Source organism: Drosophila nasuta, chromosome 2R, assembly GCF_023558535.2.
Source record: "Drosophila nasuta strain 15112-1781.00 chromosome 2R, ASM2355853v1, whole genome shotgun sequence".
Classification (NCBI taxonomy): domain Eukaryota; kingdom Metazoa; phylum Arthropoda; class Insecta; order Diptera; family Drosophilidae; genus Drosophila; species Drosophila nasuta.
The window spans coordinates 618,368-645,598 of record NC_083456.1 but is presented as its reverse complement, the minus strand read 5'-3'; the positions used below and the strand labels follow the sequence as shown (position 1 = coordinate 645,598).

Sequence of the window (27,231 nt, the reverse complement as noted above, 5' to 3'; positions counted from 1 at the left end):
CGCTCGTATTAATATTAAAAATATATTACTTATTACTCACTTTTGGCGAAGAGTCATCCAGTTTGTAGATACGAAATTCAACAGTGAATAATGACTAGAACCGCTGGTTAGTGAAGTAAGGAATTAAAAATTTGTCGTTATCAGTAAAATTTGAATGATCTTCAAGAATTGTTATTTTTAAAAGTCGTTCAATTTTTTCCGGCTGTGTGGGGCAACCGGCTAGTGCTTTCAATAAATGTGTTCTTTCACTCAACTTTCGTGACTTTGGAAACTGCATCACTCGCTCTAATCCAAATTGCCATTTCTCTAGAGAACCCCATTTAAATATGGAGCACAAATAATGAGAAGCTTCCCTATAAAATAAAAGGTTAAATATATCAAGAAATATAAATTTAATGAATACGGACGGATATTCATGGTTCGGGTTGGTGGTATTCTGCCAAATTTCAAAAATTTGTTCGGACTCATTTATACATGGTTTATAACCAGCTAGGCATAAGAACCTTTTGGTTAATGTACGAATGTCAGTTTTCCAGTTGTCTTCGATTGAGACTTCTTCATCTAACTCTTCGTAAAAAAGGAGCCAACAAAAATATAACGTAGGACTGAAATTAAGATTAATTTTAGTTTTTATGAGGTACTTAATATTGTGTATTCTGTTGCACCTCAAATTTTGCATGTACTTCCGACTCATCTATATGTCGTCCAATTTGATCTATAAATGTAAAAACTGGATTCCAAACAATGTGGTTCCGCTCATATTTTATAAATAGAGTCATGTTTAGGGCAGCTGAAAAACTAAGATCCCCTGCAAAAGCAAGATTCCAAGCATCATGTAGTAATTTTGCCCTGAAATGTTAAAATGAAAAATTAATTGTTAAACTAGCACGATATCTCTTATGACGCAAGCCAAGCTTCTACATCACATACTTGCTTAGTCACGCGCGAAAGGTTTATACTGGTAAAGTTGTTGATGGAGTTGCTTAATGAACTTAAGAGCGTTTTCTGAGCATGCACATAAATAAGAGCGTTCTCGAAGCGTAATCAGTGCTTAATAAACATAGATTCATAAAATGCTCTCTTGTCTGAGTATATTTGGAGTTAAGGTAAGTAAGGTTAGGTTAGGTGGGACCGGCTGCCTCTGTACGGGGCAAAGCATAGACCAGTGGAGGTCGGTAGCTGTATCGGTAGCGTATCTACGTCTCAGAAGTCGCGCAGTATGGATGCATTTTTGGCAAAAGCCAGCAGCATCCTAGGAGGTAGCCGTGAAACGTCCCGAACATCGTTGTGGCACGGCGAATTAAGGTATTTCAGCCGGAGTCGGGATAACGCTGGGCATCTAAAGAGAAGATGCTCGAGTGTTTCCTTAACCCCGGGCTCGTTGCATTTCCTGCACTGATCACTGTTCATGATACCCAGCTTTACAGCATGCAGCCGACAGAAAAAGACCAGTTAAAATGCCTAGCATTAGCCTGCAGTCTTTCCTTGAAAGCGGCATGACGAATTTGGTTAAGTTTTTTTTACTAGAGGCACACATCAGCCTTGCAGTTTTGCACGAGTTGGCATTGCGCCAGCCAGGTAAGTAAGGACAAAGTAAAAACCGCGCTTAAAATAACGGAATACAGATTATTGCGATAATCGAGATCACAGAAAATTGAAAAACTTATTTAGTTTCTGCATTACGCACTTGCAAGTCGGACGCGATCAGTGAGAAATTAAGTGGTTTAATTTAAATTTGAATTGATTAAATATACATATGTCGGAGGTTCCTCATTTGTTTCCATTTTTTTTGTATAATTGCACAGCAAGAGACGCTTCCCAACTGACTTTAGTAACACAGAGTTCTGTCTAATTTCACATTTCCTGCAATGTCTATTGCCCTCTCTGTTTCTCTCATTCAGTCAGCGCTCTACGATCAGACCATGCTCAGCAGCAGAGTGGGTCTCTTTTCCTCAGCTACTGTGCATTTTAAAACCACTAGCGACAACGTGTCGCCACACAAACACTATACGCACACGTACAATGGACAAACTAGCCATTCTACGACACGGCCTTCCTGACAACTCACACGTCCTCGTGTGTTTAGATTTCAATACCACGAGACTCAATTTCACTTTAAACTTTTCTTTATTTTTAAACAGATATTTTTATTTCATGTATTGGACAAAAGCTTTCAAAATAAAAAATCACTTATGTATGTATGTATATAAATATCAAATATTCTGTATTCATTACATTTCTTCAATTGAACATAATCTTATTAATTCATTTAGTTATTCTTTAATAACATTATTCTCTTTTGTAAAATAAAACATTTGTGCATTTCCTTTGGCACATTTTAACAATTGTGTAATTCCTTTAACACATCTTACAATATAACATTAGTGTAATTCCATTAACACTTTTTAACATTTGTGTAGTTCCTTTAACACATTACAATAACATTAGTGTAATTCCTTTAACATTTTTTAACATTTGTGTAGTTCCTTTAACACATTACAATAACATTAGTGTAATTCCTTTAACACTTTTAACATTAAATTCTTTTTCGGAATATCTCTATACAAATTTTATGCCACTTATTTTTTGATGAATCTCTTTCTTGATCGTCAGACGCATCTTCCATCGTGCCGTCTCTATCATCGCGTATTAGCTGATTATTCGGCAAAGCTCTTAAGAATTCATGGGAATATTTGTAAGTTCGCTTACTTGTTAAGGACTTTAACAGATAACTATCTCCATTTAGTATTTTGACAATCTCAAACGGCCCTTTAAATTTGGGGTCAAGCTTAGTTTGATGACGCTCCTCATTCTTAAGCAATACGTGATCGCCTAAAGTATGTTTATTACTATCAAACTTGCGCTTATCATATCGTGCGCCGCCTTCCGTATTTTGTTTGGCTTGTTTTCTTAGATTTTCTCTGTCTATTTTGTCATCAACTTTTTCATCTATTGGTAGTAAGCCAAAAGGTCTAGCTTCCTTACCAATTAACAATTCTAATGGGCTAATCTTAGTTACTCTATTCGCCGTACAATTCATTGCCAATTGCACCTCGGCCAACGCATCCTGCCACGATCTCTGACCGGTTTCCACAGCCGTCAACATACTTTTGTGTGTACTCATTACTCGCTCTACCTGACCATTGGCCCTACTCGCACCGGTGGCAATTTAATGCAAATTAATTTTTCGAGAGGAACAGAACTTACGAAAATCTGAACTTGCAAAACAACGACATTGATCCGCTATAATTCGGGTAGGCAAGCCAAATAAAGAAACATCTGAACTTACGGCCTTAACAAAACTTTCCGTATCTATTTTCAAAGTGTGGTAAAAATAAACAAATTTTTTAAATACGTCTATTAAGACAATAACGTATTCTTTTAAGTCGTTTTTACCACTCTATTTTCCTGTTATGTCAATATGTACTGTGTGCCACGGTATATCTATCTTGGGAATAGAATGTAACTCTGCTTGCACTTTACCTACGGGTGGCTTCGATAATTTACAAGTGATGCAGTTTTCTACGAACCGACGCACATATTTTGACATGTTTTCAAACCAATAATAGCTATAAACCTTATCTAATGTCTTTTCCCATCCCAAATGCATTATTGATTCGTGGACATGATTGATAATTGCCCATCTAAATGACCTTGGAATTACCGGCAGACATTTAGTTTTACCATTTCGCTGTATTCGCTGTACATACGGAATTCATAGGTTTTATCTAAATTATCTGGTAATTCATTATTTCTTAATTTAGTTGATATTTCTAAAATCTCACTATCACGCAGTTGCTCCGAAATTAACCAGTTGTCGGTTACCTCAGTCCAATTTATTCGTTTCTCAGGTATTTTATTTTGACCACTATTTTCCTCAGGTATTTTATTTTGATCATTATTTTTCTCAGGCACTGGATTCCGAGATAGACAATGTCGTCTATACTGCGCTTTTTGAAAGAGTGTGCAACTGTTGTTGTAACTCATTGCGAGTTTTCACGTTGTTTGTAAAAACCCAGCGCGTCATCTTGTTGTCTTTTACCGCTATTTCTTCCAAATCCTTGGCTTTCCATTTTGACATAAGTAGCGTCACAATACGGCTACCGTATTCAGCGAAGCCCTCTTCCGGCTTTGGTCGATCATTCAGAACATTTAATAGCGTGGCGGCAGAAGTCTCAATTCCAACAAAGCGTTGTATAAACAGCTTGTATAAACAACTTGCGCCCAAGTGATGCCGGCAAAGCAAATTTGGGAAAGCCACTGTGATACGCAGCCTTCTAGTGCCTTGCTTAGGGCGATCACCAGGCTGCTACCCTCGAGCACGTTATCCGCAAAAATTAGATCAACTGTTGAACACCAAGAGGAAGCATCCGCTCCAGCGCTGTCAGGATTGAATTTTGGAAAAGTCACATATGACGCTTTTTCATCGGTTGGCGGTGCCCTTGGTGTCTGCATGCTTTCGATGATTTCCAGTAGGTTGTGGTTTTGCAGCTCCAACGCTGACAAATACGGATCGGTGGCATGAGCAGTAGGCAAAGCAGATCCCACTTCTGATGTCGAAGATTCCTCATTTGTTTCCATTTTTTTGTATAATTGCACAGCAAGAGACGCTTCCCAACTGACTTCAGTAACACAGAGTTCTGTCTAATTTCACAATTCCTGCAATATTTATTGCCCTCTCTGTTTCTCTCATTCAGTCAGCGCTCTACGATCAGACCATGCTCAGCAGCAGAGTGTGTCTCTTTTCCTCAGCTACTGTGCATTTTAAAACTACTAGCGACAACGTGTCGCCACACAAACACTATACGCACACGTACAATGGACAAACTAGCCATTCTACGACATATATATAAATAACTTGTCGACCCGGAGAACTTTGTTCCGCCCTTATGACAATAAATAAGCAGATTATGTTACGTACGAGAATCGTCGTGACCGGCTACAAGTTCTCTGGGACAATTTCAAGGCCGCTTATGCCACGTGCGCTGATGCACTGCATCGAGACGGCGACAACGAAGGAATAGAGGCCATGGAGGCAAAATACGATGACTGTTATTCAGTGTAGGAGCGGTGTCTCGCCCGCTTGAAGGGGCAAATTACCCGAGTAACCGGGTCAGTCAGGAGTGACACATCCGCGCCTCCTGTGTATTCCAGTGGCTGCCGGCTCCCTCCAGTCGATACCGAAGTTTTCCATGGGGATTACTTGCGTTGGCCGACCTTTCGTGATCTTTTCACGGCCATCTTCGTCAACAATCCAAGGTTGACTCCTGTCGAGAAATTGTTCCATCTGAATTCCAAAACTGCAGATGAGGCCAACGAGATCATTGCCAAGTTTGCGCTCACGAACGATGGTTTCGCATCGGCTTGGAGTGCTCTCTGTAAGCGCTTTAAAAACAAGCGCTTACTGATCACGAGCCAGTTCAAAATACTCTTCAACCTGTCCACGGTTTTACAAGAGTCGGGGGCAGCGATTAAGGAGCTGCAGAGTACGATTCAGCGGTGCTTGATCCCTTTTGAGCATTCAAACATTTCTGTCTCTAGTCCTTTCGCAGAATGCATCCTGGTTTTTTGCTCATCCAAGCTCCCCAAACTTACAGGGTGCGCCATCTAGACAGGGCCTATTGAAATGTTTAATAACTCCGCCATTTTTCAGCCTATTTTGACAAGCCAGCCAGATTCTGAATCGTCAGCCTATGCCATTTTAGACATGGATCGACTCACAGCAAAAAATCGGGCTGAAATTGTAGCGCTGTACATCGAAAGCAATCGTTCAATTGCAGAGCAAGTTCCCGGGACGCGTTGTGTCAAAAAAGGGTGATTTGGAGTGGCCTCCTCGTTCGCCGGATTTGACGGCACCGGACTTTTTTCTGTGGGGCTACTTGAAGAGTGAGGTGTATGTCAGCAAACCGAAGACTATTGAACAACTAAAAGTTAATATCCAAGCGGAAATTACGGAATTGCCCGAAATGTTGTCAAATACAATGCGAAATGCCCAAAAAAGGGCCGCTTTTTGTGTTTCTAATGAAGGCGGTCATTTGATCGATATTGTATTCGGAGTGAATTGTCAATAAATGGCATTCTATACCCTAAATGAATCTTGTTTATTTTCCAAAATGGACTAAAAAATGGAGAAGTTATTCAACATTTCATTAGGTCCTGTCTAGATGGCGCACCCTGTACACTCTCATTATGGGAGCAATCATTGATGGACAAGTCCAAGACTCTCGCATGGCTGACATGAGCACGTTCCTCAACGAGCGTTATCGTACACTCGAGGCTATTGAGGACGTGAAACAAACTTCCAACTCGCAGAACGCTACCGCTGGATCATCCCTTCCACAGCAGAGTTCAAAGTGAGTTACCTCTTTTAAGGCCCGAATTACTCAGAAAGGCAAATCGTGTGACTTGTGCTCAAAAGAGAATTACCCTGTCTCTGTCCCTGTCCGAGTCTGTTCGCGTTTCCTTCAAATGTCGGTTAATGATGGGATGACCTACATTAAACAAAAGAGCCTCTGTTTAAATTGTTTTGCAAGAGGTCATCAGCTCCGAGAGTGTGCGAATGCTCACAATGGCTTTACATGCAAGGGCCGGCACAATATTCTTCTTCATCGGGGCGATGGTGCCCATCATGGTGCCTCTTCCTCTTCAACTTCAGATACACTTTCTAACATACAGTTCACTCAGAATCAAACGTGCAGAATCATTTTGACATTAACGTTCAGAATATTCTTCTCGGCACGGCGGTCATCAATGTATGCCATTTGGGTACTACACACACCGCACGTGCACTAATCGATTCCGGATCCGAAGCGACTTTCATTTCTGAGCGTTTATTCCAAAGCATAAAGTTGCCATTCCAGTCCGTGCAAGCCCAAGTATCTGGGCTGAATCACGCAGTTGCGTCCCAAGTGCAGAAGTTATGTCACTTCAGCATTGGTTCTCCAACGAAGCCGAGGCTCCATATCGAGATCCAGCGTTCGTCATTCCACAGTTGTCACGCAAGCTGCCTTCAATCCATATGCCGCAAAGTATCCTAAGGGATCTACCAGCGATCGAACTGGCAATCCATATTTCTACAAAAGTGCTCAGATTGACATTTTAATTGGCGCGGATATCCTTCCGTCAGTCATTTTGAGCGGCTCCCGGCCAAACATTTGTGGCTCACTTCTTGCGCAAAAAACCGTATTTTGCTGGATTCTCACTGCTTCTCGGGCTTCTCCGGAAGCCCGATGGGATTGAATTGGGTCATTCCAGATCCAAAGCGCTGGCTTAGTTTCTCAAGAACGAGAATCGTTTGTGCAGAAACGATTCTCTAAAAGAGCAGTACAATGCCGATTTCCAGGAGAACGTGGCCTTGGGTCACATGACTCCTAATTTTGATCTGCCTCATCATGCCGTCTTCAAACCAGATAGGACCACAACGAAGGTGCGGGTCGCTTTTAACGCTTCTTAGCCATCCTCAAATGGCAAAAGTCTGAATGATATCCTTCATCCAGGCCCATTCTCCAAACGGATCTCACTTTGCAGAGAAGATGTATCGTCAAATCCTTATGGACTCGAAGCACACACCGTTCCAACGAATTCTGTTTCGTACGTCGGACGGTGAGATCGGTGACTTCGAGTTAAACACAGTTACATTCGGTGTCAACTGTTTCCTGGCCCTACGTATCAGTATCCAAATCAACAAAAATCGAACAAGCGTAATTTTAAAGCTAGACCTGCAAGTTTTGGCATATACAATAACGACTATAGTCTTCGTGATTTCTAAAAATTTGGTTGCAACCAGATAAAAATTGTCGAAGTAATTAAAGAAATACTTTTTTATGGGCAAAAAACGTCTACTTACTAAGGGTCGTAATTGCTTTGGCTGACAATCTTGTATGTTTTGCACTCTATAGTACATACTGAGTGTAGTATCATATTAATATACCAAATATACATTTAAGATTTTTTTTTTAAGTTTACGGTATATTAATTTAGTATGTTTTGAAAAAATATCGCAATATTTTTGTATTGTTCAAAATGGGCAGCGGGTATCTTACAGATGAGCACACTCGACTGTAGCTTTGACTCTACCACTAGACCTATCACAATGCTTATGAAGCCGCTATTTAACTCTAAGCATCTAAGACACTAGCAATTGTTGTCGTGTTTATATGCGTTGCAAAACTACACATGCATACACATACCATATAAAAGTATTTCTTTAATAACTTCCACAATTTTTATCTGATCGCAACCAAATTTTCGGGGATGACAAATACTATAGTTGTTATTGTATATACATACCAAAATCGAAGCTCTAGCTTTTAAATAATTTGCGGAGGCAGAAGTGGGCGTGGCAAAAATTTGACACAAACTTGATCTGCGTGCAAACATAACAAATGTTGTCGAAAAAAATTATATCTCTATCTCTTATAGTCTCTCAAATCCAGTGTTTCATACGGACAGGCAGACAGACGGACATGGCTATTTCGTCTCGGCTATTGATGCTGATCAATAATATAGGATCGGAGATGCCTCTTTTTACCTGTTACATACATTTCCTGCCGGCACAAAGTTATATAATAAAGAACCGTTGCATTTGCGACACTCACGCCGACGCTCAAATTGCGCCTATACACATATGTACATATGTATGAATATGTGTATGTCGGAGAGTGAGTAAAGCAGCATCTCGTGTCGGCACATTAGCCCTGCGCAGTTGTAGGTGCGTATCGGCACATTGACACTGCGTAGTTACTTGTGCGTTTCGGCACATTGGCACTGCGTAATTAAGAGTGTGCATGTTAGATTGCATCATTCTTTATTTGCGCTTTGTTGGTTGTCCGCATTTTGTCGCTTTGACAAGTACAGTTATTGCGGGGCGACAGCGACGAGACGCTGTCGCTGGGTATGGTTCAATGGCTATGGCGTAGGCAGTAAAAGGATCGGGCGGGCAGTGTGCTCGTGCAATCGCCTGTGAGAGCATCGAAACTCGCTTCGCGATAATGAATAAACAGACTTCGGTAGAACAGACTCCGACATGTATATAAATGTTAAGGTGGTGTGCAAAGCAATAAAATGTGAGTAAAATAAGTGTTGAACTGTGTCTGCCGATTAAATTGCGGTTACTGCATAACCAAAATCTATTCTAACACAAGATTTACCGAGCCAGTCAAAATTACTGGTTTTGCCTTTTGGACCTTAAATATTGACTTTGACGGAATATTTTTTCCAGAATCTTTTATATGACTTTTATAACAACAAATAAATGTAATAAATTTTGTAACTATTTTGAATCCATAATAAAAAAAAAAAAAATTTTGTTTGGTACTTATACCGATGCCAGTAATTTTGACTGGTAGAACTGGTAGCAGTATTATTACCAATAAACAAGTGTGTTTTCTACGGCATTCACAGATTTTGGTTTAGTTTTTGTAAATTCTCTTGAAATGCTTATAGGGTAATATTTGGACGTTGACGTACTAACGGCAGTACCATCAAGTGGCCCAGTGATACCAAGCACGTGCTTGTTGACGCGCGGACAAAACAAAATAAATTTGTGAACAGCATGCATTAAACGAAAACCGCGAATAAATATTAAAAGACGCTGGACAGCTAATTAAATTAGATTAAAAATATGTTAGAATATATGTATAATAAGATAAATAACAATTAAATATCGATGTGCTAAATTGACATTTGTTCGTTCTATTCAGTTCAGAGTGAGATTTACTGCGGAAAATGAATATTTATTTTGATGTTGAATTTCAAAGTTGACTAGTTGGGAAGATAAAAGAAGGAGTCCCCTTTTGTTATTTTCATTGCTCTTAGAAAATACAAATGGAAAAACGGACAAAACGAACTACTTTGAATTTAATACAAATACAAGACATACCTTCGGAATTTTCGCACTTTGAAGATAAAAATGTTGAAAGTGAAGGCGAAGTTTTGCGATACGAGCGATAATTGTAACAATAGTTTCTATATTGAGAGCAGTGATGATGAAAGTAATGGAGAAAAGTCTAGCGAAGAAAATAATGAAAAGTTTCTGCAAGTGGAACTATTTGGAAAAATATTGGAAGGAGGTGTTGTTGGAAGGTTACCAAGTCGATGCATATTTAAAGTCATATCTGGACCTACAGTATACGCTAAAACAAATATAATCGAAGAGCCTTTTTACTATTGATTGACCACCATATATTAGACAATGTCAAATCTTGCACCGAATTAGAAGCTTCAAGAGTTTCAAAGCAAAGAATGGACAATTTCACAAGATAAACTGAAAAACTGTTTCAAACCAGGAGCAAATATTACAGTAAATGAATAATTGTTTCCAACGAAAGCCAGGTGTAGATTTACACAGTATATGCCAAACAAACCAGACAAGACAAAATTCTGGCTAGTTTCTGGCGTTGAAACGAAGTATATCGTGAATGGTTTTCCTTATCTAGGAAAAGACGAAACACGAAATTTGTCAAGACGCCTCAGTGAATTTGTAGTAGTGAGACTACTGGAGCCTTTTATCATGAAAGAAAGGACTGTAACAACCGACAACTTTTTTTCTAGCGTTCCTTTAGCTTCTAAACTAATAGCCGATTGCCGATTTGGTGGCATAAAGTCCAAAATTTTATGGAAGAAAATCTTAATTTTTATTTTATATACATATTTAAACTAGATACCCTAGATAGAAAGTACAAATGTACAAAAATGGTACAAATGTACCAAAACTGGTACATTTTTTATGCGTTGGTAGATTGGATCACTTTTTTCATATTGGTACATTTTTAATATGCCTAGTCTAGTATTTAAATTGTTCATGAAATTTTATGTTCACACATATTTTTTTTAACAAATAGTTATGTTCCACCACACATAAATTTTGTATCAGTTAGAAATTGAACCATGACTAGCACTGGGAAATATCGCGTACTTTCGATTTGCGATGTTTCGTGTCAATTGAGAAAATATGTATGCGCCAATGTAAGATCCATCATGAAGAGATAGAGCTATAATTTTTTTTCGACAGCATTTGTTATGTTTGCACGCAGATCAAGGGGTCTGAGTTGCTTTGGCCGACAATCTGGCACATTGTGCCGTTTATGGTATATTTTGAATGGGGTACTATATCGATATACCAAACATACCATTTTGTATATTTTTAGTATTTTCGGTATATTTTGAAAATGATACTGCAATATTTTGTTTTGTTTATTTCTTGAATTTTATGAATTTCTCAGTTGAATATAATCATGACTGACCTTAAATCATTTCTGTGCCTGACAATGGACAAAGCGCTATGGCGAACAGAGTGCTAGACATGGAAGAGATCACCTCCTCCTATAAGAAGACGAACAAGTTCCTGTACCTCGGCGGTACAACATTTCAGGGGCCTTAATTCCGTTAAACGAGCAGGCAAAGTACTATGTATTCCCACCCCTCATCACCAAGCTGAACGAATATTTTTCGCCACTGCGGAACTTCACTTTTGAAAGAGACTTTTTTAGGGCCGTAATATCGCTAGAAGGATAAGGTTTCATCGAGACGCAATGAAAATTCGACAATAAAGGCCACATCTGGTGATATTGGCATTAAGACTGTTAAAAGGTAGGTAGAAATCCCTTTCAAAATTTGTGGCGATACAGTCGATATGATCATTGATTCAGGCTCAAAATGCAATCTGGTAAGTCAGTCAGATTGGAGAAACTTTGTGGAACAAGAGTGTTTAACACTCGGGTGGAATTTGCAAGCCAGTTTAGCGCCTACGCATCCGATTATTTCCTACTCAAAGTGTTGCAGGTTTTCAAGGCTCCGATTTCAGTACAAAATAATCCAGAACTGATTGTTTTACGTTTACCTAATCGAAAAGGGTAAACAATCAGTTTTGAGACGTAACACGGCCATCGAACACAACGTTCTAAAACTTGGTTTAGACGCAAATCGAATTAAGAAGGTTGTTTTATTTCCCAAATAGTGCAATGTCGTAGTTAAACTCTCCGATGACGAGTTGGTAATTCCGATACAACAACCCGTAAAACGAGTACCAACAGCGTTGGAGATTAAAATTACTGATAAGCTGGACGAGGCGTTAAATCTGAAACCGTATTGGGACCAAGCCCTTGGATCTCCAGTCGTAACTGCTTTCAAAGACAATGGTGACATTCGAGTACGAGTATGTCTGTAAATGCGACGGGCAACAAAGACATACGGCGCGAAAATTATCCGTTACCAACTTTCGATACATATTTTTCTGGACGGCTGGTCTTTAAAAACGTATGTCACTAGTTGGAGCTGGACGAGGGTAGTCGCGAGATCACCACATTTATTGCATACCGCGGCGTGTAAACTCAACTCTAGAGATTTTTTTAAATTAATGGAAGAATTGTTGTCGCCCTGCCCAACGCATTAAATTAGAAATAGCTTGGAGGAAGACGATAAAACGCTGGAGACTGTTAAAAGCGTATTTCGAGCCAACATAGTGCTAAATGACAAGAAATGCGTAGTGAGAACTCAGAGATTGAGCTCTTGGGCCACTTCTTGTCGGACAAGGGCATTGAAGTCGACCCAGAAAAAGTCAGTCATCACAAGGTTCAGAGTTCCCCAGAATAAAGAAGAGATACGTAGATTTTTGGGTTTATCACATATATTGGGAAGCTCGTAGCTGATCGGCTGATAATACTGAACTCTTGAGGAGACTGTTAAAGGGCCGTGAAGTAATCGTTTGGGGCGACAAGCAAGAAGACGCATTCCAAAAATTGAAGTCTAAAATTGCCAAAGAGATGATTTTGTCATACTTTAACTAAACATACACGATAAAACATGACCGGTAGTATTAGAGACCGAATTGTTACAATTTGACGAGTAGAATATGTATGTCACCGGTGGGGAAAAGATATTTTTATCTAGGTGGCCTAAAGTTTGATCTCATAACGGACCGGTCAAAGAAGTCTTTGTATAGTTTTCAATCAGACAGCTTTTTGAATATTTCCCTTTTCAGATTCCCAGTTTTTTATTTATTGCAACCACGGCCAGCACGGCCAATTCATGTGGAGGAATCTTCACCAGTCATAAACGCAAACAACAGCTACCTCAATACTTTCGACTTCTTGAAAAATTAATAATGCAAAATGGGATGTTAAGAACAACAATAACAACAAACGATTTAAAAAAAAAAGAGTATGATCGTTTCTGAAGCAGCGCTCTGAGAAATAACAGATAAAGCACGGACGACAACAATAGCCAACAACAAAACCAATAAACAAAAAAATTAAAAAAAAACAAGTAAGAAAGCTACAGTCGAAAGTACTCGACTGTGAGATACCCGCTACCCCTTTTGAATAAAAGCAATATATTTTGCGGTATTTGGTTGCGATCAGATAAAAATTGTCGACGTTATTAAAGAAATACTTTTGTATGGGCAAAAACGCCCACTTACTAGGGGTCTGAGTTAGAGGTGGAGAACTATCGATAGTCTGCGCAATCGATAGTTATTGATAATTTCCATAAACTATCGACTATCGACGATAGCAAGGAAAATCTAGCGTCGATAGTTGTCGATAGTACAGTAAAAGAAAATAATTTAATTAGTTTTTAAAATAATCCATATTTGTTTAAAGTATGAGAGTAATGAAATTGGTTTTCCAATCTTTATCTAAAAATAATAAATAATTGTTATTCAAATAATATGAAGTTTTATTTTTTAGGTTTATCTTAACTGCTATTTAAATATTAATTTCAACCAATAATTTTGTACGCCTATTTGAAAAGATTTGTCCTGCTTTGCTGAAGACCCTCTCCGTCTCTACGGAGGAAGCGGGTATACGGATAGCGATTGACCACTATCGAGAGTGCGCGCCGCTATCGAGAGCGTGTCGATAGTGGCCAACCATCGATAGTCCCGATAGTGCCATCGATAGTTCTCCACCTCTAGTCTGAGTTGCTTTGGCCGACAATCTGGTATATTGTGCCGTCTATGGTATATTTTGAATGTTGTACTATATCGATATAACAACATACCAGTTGATATATTTAAGTATTTTGTAGTATTTTGGTATATTTTGAGAATAATACCGCAATATTTTGCTTTTATTCAAAATTGGTAGCGGGTATCTCACAGTCGAGCACAAGACTGTAGCTATCTTACGTGTTTTTATGGTATATGAAAATTCATTTGCAGTTTAAATTAATGATATTATGATTATATATGTACATTAAATATACATACAATGCTTCAGGGTAGAGTATTGACTTATTATGGGCGACTTAGGAGGTTCTAAATTAATCAGTCTATGTTTTTATACCGTTATCATGAGAAATTTCTTTGTATTTTTCAAGTGCGCAGAATAGTGCAATTTTCCTATAAATTAAAAGTTCGTCGAGGACGAACAAAAAACTTTATGTTATATTATATATGTATGCAAGTTAAGTAAAACGAATCAATAGTGCGCTCCGCAGCAGCTGATCATGTGGGACCAGGGTGACCGAAAGCGGAGAATACGCTATTTAAACACGAAACATATACCAAAGTGTAGATACTCAGAATTATAAGTTGGTTACACTTAATGTGATATATTGGTATTTTGTAAGTTACACTTAATAAGACATGTTAGTATTTTGTAAGTTACACTTAATGAGAAATATTGGTATTTTCTAAGAAATCTATGTTATCTAGTTAGAGCTATCGAGGTTAACCGGAAACGAAAAGATCGCTCTCTTCTGTTTTCAAGCGCGTGGTGAACACTGTTCACTGAACAGACGTGAAATCGCATAAATCAATTTGCTTTGTTAACTAAATGAATTTATTTGTTCATACATACAATAAAACTAATAAAAAATATAGTATAAATCGTTTGAATTAATTGGCGCCCAACCAGTTACCCACGCGTTTGAATATCGCGGTTATAAAAACGAAAAATCAACAACGTTGATCAAACTGCAACAAAAGGCAACAACTTCAAATACAGCTCCAAGCTATTTGACAAAAGTCAATTTGACAAAAGCCCGCAACAACAGCAGCGCAGCAAAACGTAACGCCGACGTCGGCAGCGCAGTCGCCTGCGCAGTCGCATCAGCTGCAAACTGTGGCCACAATACAAAGCAGCAACCACAAACCAATGACTGCTGCGCGGGAACTGTACCCCACAAAATAACTACAAACCGGTGACTGCTGCGCGGGAACTACACCCTACAACAATAACCACAAACCGGAGACTGCTGCGCGGGAATTATAGCCTACAACAATAACAAATCATGTAAGTAAAGCTCCTTGTAGCAAAGTGTTTTTAAGTCAGCAACTTAAGTCTATTAAATAACATTTAGCATAGCCGCTATATTTTGTAACTCAGTTAAATATTCATTATAGAAAAATAAAACACCTTCCTTTGGTTGATTGTGAATAGGCTCATGTTTATCTTTGACGCCAGCAGATTAAAAGTTCACTACCACAACTTATGAGCTCGCCGTTAAGTATTTATAGAAGCCTTGAACAAGAATCTAACAGTTCAGGGTCAGACACTCAAAGCCACATTAGAATTCTTGGAGGTAGAGTTATTGCATATAGGCACAGTCACAGAAACCCTCAGGCAGCCATGGACCCATAGCAGCTTAGAATTGTAGTCGAGGCAGCTATCGCCAACGCTTTAGCTGAGCAAGCAGCCGCAATCCAGCGGGAGAAACAAGAGCTGATACAGAGAATCAACGAATTGTCAAGCCAGATGGCAACGTTTCGCGTTGAACAACCGGAAGTGCAGACATATGCTGCAATAGAGATAAGAAACGACGTACGTTGCGACGAGCCATTGGATCTATTGGATTCCGTCAAATGCCTGTAAGAATTTGCAGGGGTCCAAGAGTCGTATGTCTCTTGGAGACAAGCGGCGTTAGCCGTCTACGACATTTTCAAACCGTATAATGGCAGTTCACGCCATTATCAGGCAGTAATCATAATTAGGAGTAAAATTCGAGGCCCTGCCGATGCAGTTCTTGCCTCTTTTGGTACAGTTATAACTTTGAAGCAATCATAAGTCGCCTTGACTTCACATACAGTGACAAGCGCCCAATGCATGTCATTGAACAAGAGCTTGGTACGTTGAGACAGGGTAACATGCCACTTCTCCAATATCATGACGAGGTCGAGAAAAAGCTCACTCTTTTAATAAACAAAGTCAACATGAGTTATGAGCCAGCCCTAGCGAAGGGCTTACGTAACAAATTCCGCGACGATGCGTTGCGAGTTTTTGTTTCCGGGCTTAAACGTAGTCTCACAGATATACTTTTTGCTGCAAACCCTAAAGACCTGCCTACGGCTTTAGCCCTTGCGCAAGAGGTTGAATTAAATCACGAAAGGTACGCTTTTGCAGCTAACTTCGCTAAAAGCTTAGAAGAAAAAGCCAACAGAGCGGAACAGAAGATTCAAGGGAAAGACCAAAAATCAAACTGGAAACAGTCCAAATCCCCACATTTTAGGCAGCAGCAGGGTAGCAAGCAAGGTGACCAGGAACAAAACAAACCAAACAACTCATATACGCCTTAGCCAATGGACGTAGACCCATCCTCGTCCAAATTTCGTAAAAAAACGGCGTTCTCAAAGCCAAGTCCCTCGGGAAATAACTACACCCAAAACCCGAAACGATCCGCCTCTCAGCGCACGTCTATACGAGGTCAGCGACAAAGAGTTGATCACGTTACGCCAGACACATTGCAGGCGCAAACGTTCCCCTCCTACAATGAAACAGCCACTGCAGCCGTCAGCAATATAGACGCAGACTCAGATCATGATACAGTCAATTTTTTAGGGGAGAGTCCCTGCTACCGTTTATTCAGCAAAGAGTAGCAGGGGTCAGCAGAAAATTTTTAATCGACACGGGCGCTACAAAGAGCTACATAAAGCCATTTCAGCAACTAAAATCCATTACCCCTGTCGATAAGCCATTCTCGATTTATTCAATCCATGGCTCAAACAAAGTTACCGAAAAATGCTTGTTACAAATCTTCGGCGTAACCGCCCCATTTTTTTGATAAACAACCTGTCAACATTTGATGGCATTATAGGCCATGACCTCCTAGCTCAAGCAGGAGTCGAGTTATGCTTAAAAAGCAAGCAATTAAGGGTAGGCTCTAAATCCGAGACTATCCAGTATCATAAATGTGTAAGCGTTAATCTCACAACAGCAGCATTTATAGAAGCTCCATCATGTGTTAAAGCGAAATTCCCACAGATGCTAAAGCTCAGGGTCAAGGCATTCGCCGACCCAGACGAGGCATTACCGTTCAACACTTCGGTTGTAGCGACCATACGAACGGAGGACGAGGAGCCTGTATACTCTAAGCTACACCCTTACCCTATGGGCGTGGCCGACTTCGTCGATTCGGAGGTAAAAGACCTCCTTAAAGACAAAATCATACAGAAGTCCAAATCACCATATAACAACCCAATTTGGGTTGTTGACAAAAAAAAGGTGTCGACGAAATGGGTAACAAGGAAAAACGTATGGTAATAGAATTCAGGAAGCTGAACTCAAAAACCATTGCCGACAAATACCCAATGCCAAACATATGAATAATATTGGCGAACCTCGGACAAGCAAAGTACTTCACGACACTGGACCTGAAGTCAGGCTACCACCAGATAACTCTGGCGGAACGTGATCGTGAAAAAACCTCATTTTCCGTAAATGAAGGCAAGTACGAATTTTGTAGGCTTCCGTTCGGTCTGAAGAACGCGGGAAGCATCTTCCAGAGAGCCATCGACGATATGCTCCGCGAAGAAATCGGTAAGACATGCTACGTTTACGTAGATGTTATAATTTTTTAAAAAAACGAAGACGATCATTTCAAACACGTTGACGGAATTTTGAAAAGATTAAGTGAAGCAAACATGAGGGTCGCTAAAGAAAAATCTAAGTTTTTCAAAACAAGCGTAGAATACCTTGGGTTTATAGTCACTGATCAGGGAGCTAGAACTGACCCCGAAAAAGTAAGGGCCATTCAGCATTACCATGAATCAAAAAACCTATACGAGGTTAGATCCTTCTTAGGTCTAGCCAGCTACTATAGGTGTTTTGTGAAAGACTTTGCTGCCATCGCAAAACCAGTGTCCGACATCTTAAAAGGTGAAAACGGCACAATCGGCAAATACAGATCAAAAAATATTCCTGTGTGTTTTAACGAAAAACAGCGCAACGCTTTCGAAAAACTAAGAAATATTCTGGCATCCGAAGAGGTCATGCTAATGTATCCTGATTACAAGCAGCCATTCGATCTGACCACCGATGCCTCGGCGTACGGCATTGGGGCGGTCCTCTCACAGAATGGCCGTCCAGTCACAATGATTTCTAGAACTCTCAAAGACAGAGAGGCGAACTACGCTACTAACGAGCGTGAACTCCTAGCAATTGTATGGACCTTATCTTTGCCACTATCACGGCAAAACGTGAATTCCCTTGTAGACAACATCCCCGGCTCTGACGTCGCTACGATACACAGCGAAGCATCTGTCACTTACACCATCGAGACCTCCGATAAGCCAATAAATTGCTTTAGAAATCAGATCGTGATTGAGGAGGCAAAGTACCCTTTAACAAGGAAAGTCATATTGTTCCGAGAAAAAACACGGCATACGCTTCATTTCGTAGACAGGGAATCCTTAATTAGGGAAATAAAAATTGCGGTCAACCCCAAGGTGGTCAACGCGATCCATTACGACCTCCACAACCTCGCCCAGATTCAAGATGAACTGGTTAGAACATTCCCAGTGACGAAATTCCATCATTGCAAGAAGATAGTCGCTGACATCTTCGACGTCAATGAGAGAAGGGCAATCTTGACGGATGAACATAATCGCGCCCACAGGGCAGCACAAGAGAACGTCAAGCAGGTCTTAATAGAATATTACTTCCCAAAAATGACAAAGCTCGCGAACGAGATAACGTTGAATTGTAAGGTATGCCGCAGGGCCAAATACGACAGGCACCCTAGGAAGCAAGAACTAGGTGAGACACCAGTCCCTTCACACACGGGGGAAATGATACACATACCCATCTTTTCCATTGACAAAAAATTTTTGCTCATCTGCATTGACAAATTCTCCAAGTTCGCTGTAGTACAGCCCATTCCGTCAAGAACCATTGAAGATCTGAAGCCGGCGCTTCTTCAATTGATGATTTTTTTCCCAAAAGCTAAGACAATCTATTGTAACAATGAGCCGTCGTTGAACTCACAAACAATTTCAACAATGCTGGCCAACAATTTCGGCGTCAACATTGCAAATGCTCCACTGCTGCACAGTGTTTCGAATGGGCAAGTAGAGCGCTTTCATAGCACCTTGCTAGAGCTTGCTAGGTGTCTAAAAATCGACAAAAAAATGAGTGACACAGTAGAAGTTATTTTGTTGGCGGCAACGGTCGATCCACTTTATTATTAACAGAAGGCCGGTCGATGTAGTTCAGGCGCATTCGGACGAACCTCAAAACCAAATCCAAAGCAAAATCAGAAACGCTTAAAACGCGCTAAGGAGCAGGGAAAATGCTTTGCTGCAGAATAGAGTCTTTGAGGTTGGCGAGAAAGTATTGATTAAATCCAACAGAAGGCTGGGAAACAAGTTGACGCCATTGTGCGAAGAAAGAGCGGTGGAAGCGGACCTGGGGACCACGGTACTTATTAAGGGGAGGGTGGTTCATAAAGACAACATAAAATGACCCCCTTTCCTTTTTTCCAGCCATTAGGCACATATATTCTTTAGCCACTAGGCATTTATATTTTTTAGCCACTAGGCACTTATTTGATATTTTCATCAGCCATTAGGCATTTATATTTTCTAGCCACTAGGCACATATATTTGTCAGCCGCTAGGCACATTTGTATTTAGCCACCTTGAATAAGTTCCATCAATCTTCCGTTAGTGGTGGGTAACCTCTCTGCAGAAAACAAATAGCTAAAGTAAAAATAAAAAAACACGCATTTTTAGAAAAAACTAGATTTACAGAGATGCAGCTAATAAATTCTAACTGTAGGCAGGTCGAAATAAACGCTAGAGCTCTGGATCGAATAAATAAACTAACCTCCACAGTCAACCAAACTTTAAAGGAATTCAAAGATTCACAAATCGACACAAGCCGTCTTTATGAGACTATTGGCTAGGAGCAGAATGTTTTCGATGAAGTTAGTCTTGGTTATTTCCCTTGCAAAAGCTTACATTGTTAGCCTAAACGTATTAGATCATGCAGACTTAAGATCAATTTGGTTTGACACACTGATAAGTGACCTTACTCAGATTTTCTTGTAAAAATGTAACTATTTATAAAAACTTCATCCTGAGAACGATAATCCACCAATGATTCAAGTCGACAACAGTACTGAAGTCAGAGTGCAGGGCACACACCTCATCACCTTCAACAACAGAGCCAAGATCAACGGGACTCTGTTCATCAACCACAACAACGCCCAGAATAGAGTCCCTGGAATCGCCAACGCTCCCATCTTGAACATCACCGCCAGCCAAGATGTTCTGACTCAGAACTTCTGAGCCTCCCGTACCTTCAGCTAAATGAACGTAACCTGAAGGAGATCGAGAAGTTTAAGGAAGCAGCCGGAACGCATCGCATCTACAATGTGGCATTCTTCGTGGCAGCCGTGTGTTGCGTGCTCATCTGTGTCGGCCTCACCTGTCGACGCGTCATCACTGCGAAGAAGTCTGCAAAGCAGTTGAGGGACGTCGTTGCGGAGATAGGGTCGGGCGAGGGCGGCCTTAAACTCGAGGAGGGGAGTAGTTAAGTAAAACGAATCAATAGTGCGGTCCACAACAGCTGATCATGTGAGACCAGGGTGACCGAAAGCGGAGTTTCAACAATACGCTATTTAAACACGAATGTGATATATTGGTATTTTATAAGTTACACTTAATGAGAAATATTGGTATTTTCTAAGAAATCTATGTTATCTAGTTAGAGCTATCGAGGTTAACCGGAAACGAAAAGATCACTCTCTTCTGTTTTCAAGCGCGTGGTGAACACTGTTCACTGAACAGACGTGAAATCGCATAAATCAATTTGCTTTGTTAACTAAATGAATTTATTTGTTCATACGTACAATAAAACTAATAAATAATATAGTATGAATCGTTTGAATTAATTTACATATAAGCAAAATGTGGTTAAAAAAATAAATATAGCTTTGTTAGTACACACATATATATTTATATATGTATGTCTATGTAGTTACATATTTACCTTGTATATGGTGGAATTTGTTTCCTTCCATTGTCAGTTTGTAAGAAATCTGACAACATTTTCCAATTTTTATTGTCGTAATTAACTGGAAAAGGTGCAATTTCTTCATAATTTATAATTATAAATTTATCTTTTTCGGGCATATTTTGTATATTTATTTGCTTCTTATTCTCCATCCAGAGATAAGGACAACCACTTGAAAAATTCAGACCATCCTGTCTATTAAGTAGAATTGGAATCCACCAAAGCATTTTTTCTTGTTCTGGAACATCATGCGGCCGTTCTCTTAGATACACTTTTTGCTGCAGAATTGCCGTTTTTTCAGTGTAATCTCTAAGGACTTTGACTACTGGAAGACGGTGATATGCAAACCAAGTATTTACGATGACCCCCACATTTAAATGAGGCTTAAGTGTTCCATCTTTTAGTGATTGTGAGTTTAAAGATTCCCAAAAGTCATCTCCACAAAATGTCTTATATTGATATTCCAAAATGAAATTTCGTATTCCAATTTGAAAAGATTTTTTGCTCAACGTAAAATTAAGCATTCGTAATACTAACTCTGTTTTATGTGAAATTGTCTCTTGTTTCATTCCAGTTATACGTGAATGTGGGTATCTTTTACTGAATTCGTAATACAATGAATACAGTGTAGTCATTGGATATTTTCCATTAAATTCAACGCCTCCATCCATCTGCAATGTTTATTGATTAAATTGAAGTTATAATATTCACATAGGAAACATGAGCTTACCTCTAATACAATATCAGACGCCAAAAAACTAGCAATTGCTTTATTAAGATGGGCATCATTCCACCAATTGGGCGTCACCCACGAACCTAGCCATTGATAAATAAGTTCATGAGTTATGTCGTAAAGTCCTTTTCTAAGAAGATCTCTTTTTCTAAAATATATAAACAAGTCAAGCTAATATAATTATCAATGTAAAATTAACTTACCCAAAAAAGTAACAATCCCCAATTATCCACAGGTCGGGCTAGAGGCAAGTCAGGTATGCAAACCACATCAATTTTCGATAGGGGAATATGTGTCCCAAAATAATGTTTAATTTTGTTATAAATAGTGACAATCTTTATATACGTTTCCTTAAATAAAACAAAAAGTAATTTTTAACCATATTTGGTCAACATAATAATCCTTCCATTCAGGATATGTCGAAGCATTTAACATGCCATTAAAATATAAAAAAAAACAAGTAAGAAAGCTACAGTCGAGTGTACTCGACTGTGAGATACCCGCTACCCATTTTGAATAAAAGCAATATATTTTGCGGTATTATTCTCAAAATATACCAAATATACTGCAAAAATACTAAAAATATACCAAATGGTATATGTGGTATATCGATATAGTACCGCATTCAAAATATACCATAGACGGCACAATATACCAGATTGTCAGCCAAAGCAACTCAGACCCTAGTAAGTAGGCGTTTTTACCCATACAAAAGTATTTCCTTAATAACTTCGACAATTTTTATCTGATCGCAAATAAATATTCAGCAATCATAACTAATGTAGTAGTTATCATATATACCAAAATTCGTAACTCTAGCTTTAAAATTACGCTTGTTATTCGATTTTTCTGCGTGCAAACATAACAAATGCTGTCGAAAAAAAAATTATAGCTCTATCTCTTATAGTCTCTGAGATCTAGGTGTTCATACGGACAGGCGGACGGACGGACAGACGGACATGGCTATATCGTCTCGGCTGTTGACGCTGATCAAGAATATATATACTTTATAGGGTCGGAGATGCCTCCTTCTACCTGTTACATACATTTCCTGCCGGCACAAAGTTATAATACCCTTCTACCCTATGGGTAGCGGGTATAAAAATATCGGGACGCTTGGCTGGCTAACAAGCGGTGAGCCTAAAACTTATGCACGTAGAGACGACACGTATGAAAGAAGAATTTTGTGCAGTTACTGTAAATGTACAATCGCATTCTAATTTTTCAGCTTTTTTGTATCGTTTTTCCCGTGAAAAACAGTTTTTTTTCAACAAACGTTGGCAACACTGTAGTCGACTGGAAAGAAAGGGGAAAAAACGCAAAAGGCTACTATCAAAACAGTAACAGTAATTGTAGTTAAAGATCGATCAAACATTTGATATCCCAAGTGCAACGTGATGAGACATGACACGTGATGTTCCTCTCAAAGGGAATAATAAGAAAATCACTCTATTGCGTTTTGTTCTGACTCCGGTGCTGAATGTTCACTATTCAAAGAAAAACGACTTCCATACGTAACGAATTTGTTCTAAAATAAATATCGAACAGTTGTTGTTGTAATTGACAAATGTCACGTATTGCTTCTCCACGTAAGTATTGCTTGTCCAGGGCATTAGTGTAAATATTAAAGAGTTGATGTCGTAGCTTTTGCAAATTAAGAAAATTCTGTAGATGTCGATACTGAAAGGCTACTCTGATTGGTTTATAGAGGGAACACCACAGATAATAGATCCGCAAAAAAAGAGTGCAATGCTGACCTTATAGAATTAGCGATGATGACAAAGAGCAAATAGTTTTAATGAATAATGGTAGTAATTACAGTACTTTGAATGAAAATACACTGGCAGAAAAATATTCATTGCCTCTAATTTCTGATTATAATAATAGGTTGCGCGGGGAAAGCTATTTTTGATGGCTAGATATGACCGGCGTCTTCATTTACATATATATTGTCGATTCAATTCAAGGCACAGCTTTTGTCACGCCAGAAGACCAAAATAAATTCTTGACAATATTTTAAAAAACCATCCGTGTTTCAGGACGCTATAATATAAAGCATTTTGTAATCTTGCCTATAGTTCGGCCATCGTCTACATCGACAATATCTTAATAGTGACCGAAAATAAATATGTAGCTTTCAACAGTTTGCAGATCGTGCCAAAAACTTGAAGAAGTCTGTATTTTCATTCAATATGACACTGTTCCTTTCTAAAAACTAAGATTTGACGGAATCCACGCAAAATTCAAGTGTTGGTAGAGTTGACAACTTCAAAAATGGTAATAGGGTTAGGGTTAGCTTCTTACTTTCGCCAGTTTGTGCCAAATTTGTATGAGACTTTAAACCCATTGGCTGTTTGAAATCGAAAGATTTATTTCAAAAATAATATATTTAATATATAAAATAAAAATAATATATTTTATAATATACAATTTTCAACATTTTTAGCAAATGCACGTCGCCTGCTAAATCGAAATATCAATTGTATAAACTGGAGACTTTGGCTGTTGTCAATGCCATAAAACATTTTCATCATTACCTACAGGGACGTAAGTGTGTAGTATTCATAGATTCTCCTTGAATTCCCAAGTGGAGAATGAATGACAATAAAACAATAACAGAATGTCTAGTTATGGCAGGGGTCGAGGTGACTGCGCAGAATTTATAAATTAATGTAAGGAAATAAATTAGCTTGTTTTTGTATTAACGCTTAAAATGTTATGTGAAGAAAAGTTTATTAATAAAATTTAACTGAAGAACAGAAAAAAATGTGTTTTAAAGTCAGTAAACGAGAATGTATGATTTGTAAGGCTATATCGCAGCGCAGGATTTTTGTAGGTGAGTATCGTACGGGAGAAACGGAGATGCGCTCTGCTGCTGAGTGAGGTCTGGTCGTAGGACGTTAACTGATTAGCTGGAAAAAGATGCCGATAGTCCTTCTAGATTTCGTAACTTGATAAAATTCATGTGAATCGAAAATATGCTAAGTTCTGAGAACAGTCTGTGAAACATCGTGATAGCAAACAAAAACAAACAAACCTTGTTGTGCTTATCAGAATAAGTAATAATTATGCATTCTTTACCAAATGATTCTGCGATATATTTAAAATAAAAACTTTATTATATAATTTAAAATACTCTACCTCTAATTGATTTTCGTCGTCTTTCAAAGTCCACATCTGAATAATAGGTTGAGAGGACGTCGTGATATTTGTATTCTTGTATAGTTGAAGGGCTGATATGAAAAATCCAAATGTGAATGTTGACATTGGTGGCGTTTTTTCAAAAAAAGTCGATAACATATTCATTTAATTTTGGGCTACAATGATATAAGAATAATGTGCAGGAAAAATAAACATTAAGAAAACCCACTTTAAAGTATTACAAAACACTTTAATCATATAAAAATGAGAAAATGGATAGATCGTTAAAATATATAACGACTTTTATAAATGTTAGTATTTAAAAATACTAACATTTATAAAAGGCTTTTTTTGGTATATTAGTTATTATTGTATTTATTTATTATATTTCACTTGTTTCTGCAAGAAGCTAATGAGGATATCGTTAGGGAATTGTGTTCTAACGTAGTAAGACGATGGCATTCCACGAGAAGAAGCTATTAAATATGTAGACTGTTTTTTGTGAAAAAGCTGCTCTATCTTGTTTTCTTATGAACAGTATTCAAATTTGATGAGTTTATTAGTAAAAGTAGTATTACGTGAAATCTTGGCTACTGTAGAGAAGAAAACCTAGGTGTAAAATTTGAGAGTGACGACTATCTAAACGACTATTTAGCTCTCTGTAAACAGGATAGTTTCTGAATTTTTCTGTTACCTTCACAGTTGCTACAATTTTTGTTGGCAACTGGACCCAACTTGAAAATGTACGTTTAGTTCTTTTTTTCAGATCGTTAAATGAAAAAGCATATTGCATTCAACACCACAATTCAACTACAAGCAATAATAAAGGTACCAGAGAAAAGCTGCATATTTGTATATCAATGCTTGAGAAGAAAACAATTTTCTTTCTAACTCAAATTTTGTAATAAATGGAACCAATCCTGCAATAGACAAATTCTTAATTAATTATATTAATGGATAGATAAATTATCTCTACAGACGCTCAGATCTTACAACCCTTCCGTAGCATGCGACTGAATTTGTGCTTAAAGGTTTAAAAAATGTTGTAACAACAAAAATCTGTTTATTTCTATAACAATTTTGTTTGTTGTCATTGGCTACTACTGGCTGTTACTACAATCGACCAAGAAAAGCAAAGGGCCATACAAGAATTCCCGGAGCCCAATACGGTCTTCGAAAGAAGATTGTTCTTGACACCTATCTTGAACAAATATCTATTTCAGATGCATTATTAAAAGCGGTTGATCAACTTGTCGACGTTTCTGTTGTCGCCTCGCATACACCCTCAACTCCTATTCTAGTCATCTATCCAACTCTTCATATCAGACTTCGGCCCAACCTGCGGATCTCTGCCTTGGTCGACCTGATCTTTCTCGAATACTCGTGGTAATCATAAGCAAGACAAATTCTACAGACAATTGAATTGATTAAGAAATGTTTAAAATACAGTATTCTTAAAAAATTTCTTAGTAGAGAGTACATTTTCTGGCGAAGCTATTAGAATTGAGTACGATAGCCATCGCATCCCTCTGTTAATTGAATCCGGTGACAACGTTCTCGACATAGCTTGTAGACTTCCAGATAGAAATTACAGAGAATAGTAATCAGCCATCGTATAAGCCATTGCAAACAAATTGGGAGACAATCTGGCATATTTCAAGCCGAAATTACTCTTTAGAGTAACGTCAGTGCTTGCATTACATTTAAATATATTGCTCAAGCTCAAGCAATAAGAGATCGTTTGGGCGGGCTCTATTGTTTTGCCAGTCTTTTTCAGAGCAATATTATTTAGCACTTGCTCTATAGTGCCGAGAAAAGTTATTGTTAAAATGTATTGTGAAATGTGTTCGAATCAAGAAGAGACATATTGTTTCTCTTCTATTTTTGTCAGTAAGCCGATCACATTGACCGGTTTAAGGGAACTCTGCAATTTATGTAGTTTATTTAGCTTTTGTAAATTCTGAGATATAATTATACAAGGCCTAGGCCAAAGCAACATAAACAGTTACCATTGCATATGTCACTTGAGAGCTACTTAAAATTTGCATAAGTTTGGGAATATTAATATTTAACCTCATTGTCTTCCAAAAATAAAATCTTGTTCGTCGTTTATAATTCGTGAGCTCG

General features: G+C 38.5%; 3 protein-coding genes across 4 annotated transcripts in view; 1 reads left to right on the top strand and 2 right to left on the bottom strand.

Moving 5' to 3' along the window:
- LOC132786161 (uncharacterized) overlaps nt 1–27,231 on the top strand; it is a 61,070-nt gene that overhangs the window by 18,589 nt on the left and 15,250 nt on the right. The gene's annotated exons all lie outside the window — the stretch shown is intronic.
- On the bottom strand, nt 478–22,047 carry LOC132786158 (aminopeptidase N). Its single transcript, XM_060792601.1, has 4 exons — nt 21,961–22,047; nt 21,207–21,901; nt 666–849; nt 478–605 (listed from the first exon to the last, which is right to left on the bottom strand). Exons 2-4 carry the CDS (start codon nt 21,899–21,901, stop codon nt 558–560), a joined length of 927 nt encoding a protein of 308 aa, XP_060648584.1. The 5' UTR covers nt 21,961–22,047; the 3' UTR covers nt 478–557.
- The window catches only part of LOC132786159 (uncharacterized), a 48,538-nt gene continuing 43,479 nt past the window's right edge, over nt 22,173–27,231 (bottom strand). For both annotated transcript variants that reach the window (XM_060792603.1, XM_060792602.1), the window contains exons 6-7: nt 25,105–25,280; nt 22,173–22,313 (exon numbers count right to left, since the gene is read on the bottom strand). In XM_060792603.1, the coding sequence (XP_060648586.1) occupies nt 25,244–25,280 (37 nt within the window). In that variant the 3' untranslated portion in view covers nt 22,173–22,313; nt 25,105–25,243. The remainder of the gene's footprint in view (nt 22,314–25,104; nt 25,281–27,231) is intronic.

What these genes read in the sequence shown, in the direction of transcription:
- LOC132786158 (XM_060792601.1), bottom strand. Translation starts at nt 21,901, where the DNA reads ATGGATGGAGGCGTTGAATTTAATGGAAAATATCCAATGACTACACTG. An exon ending in CAAATTCCACCATATACAAG is followed by an intron (nt 850 to 21,206) that starts GTAAATATGTAA and finishes TTAACATTTCAG; the next exon opens with GGCAAAATTACTACATGATG. An exon ending in AAGTACATGCAAAATTTGAG is followed by an intron (nt 606 to 665) that starts GTGCAACAGAAT and finishes TCTTAATTTCAG; the next exon opens with TCCTACGTTATATTTTTGTT.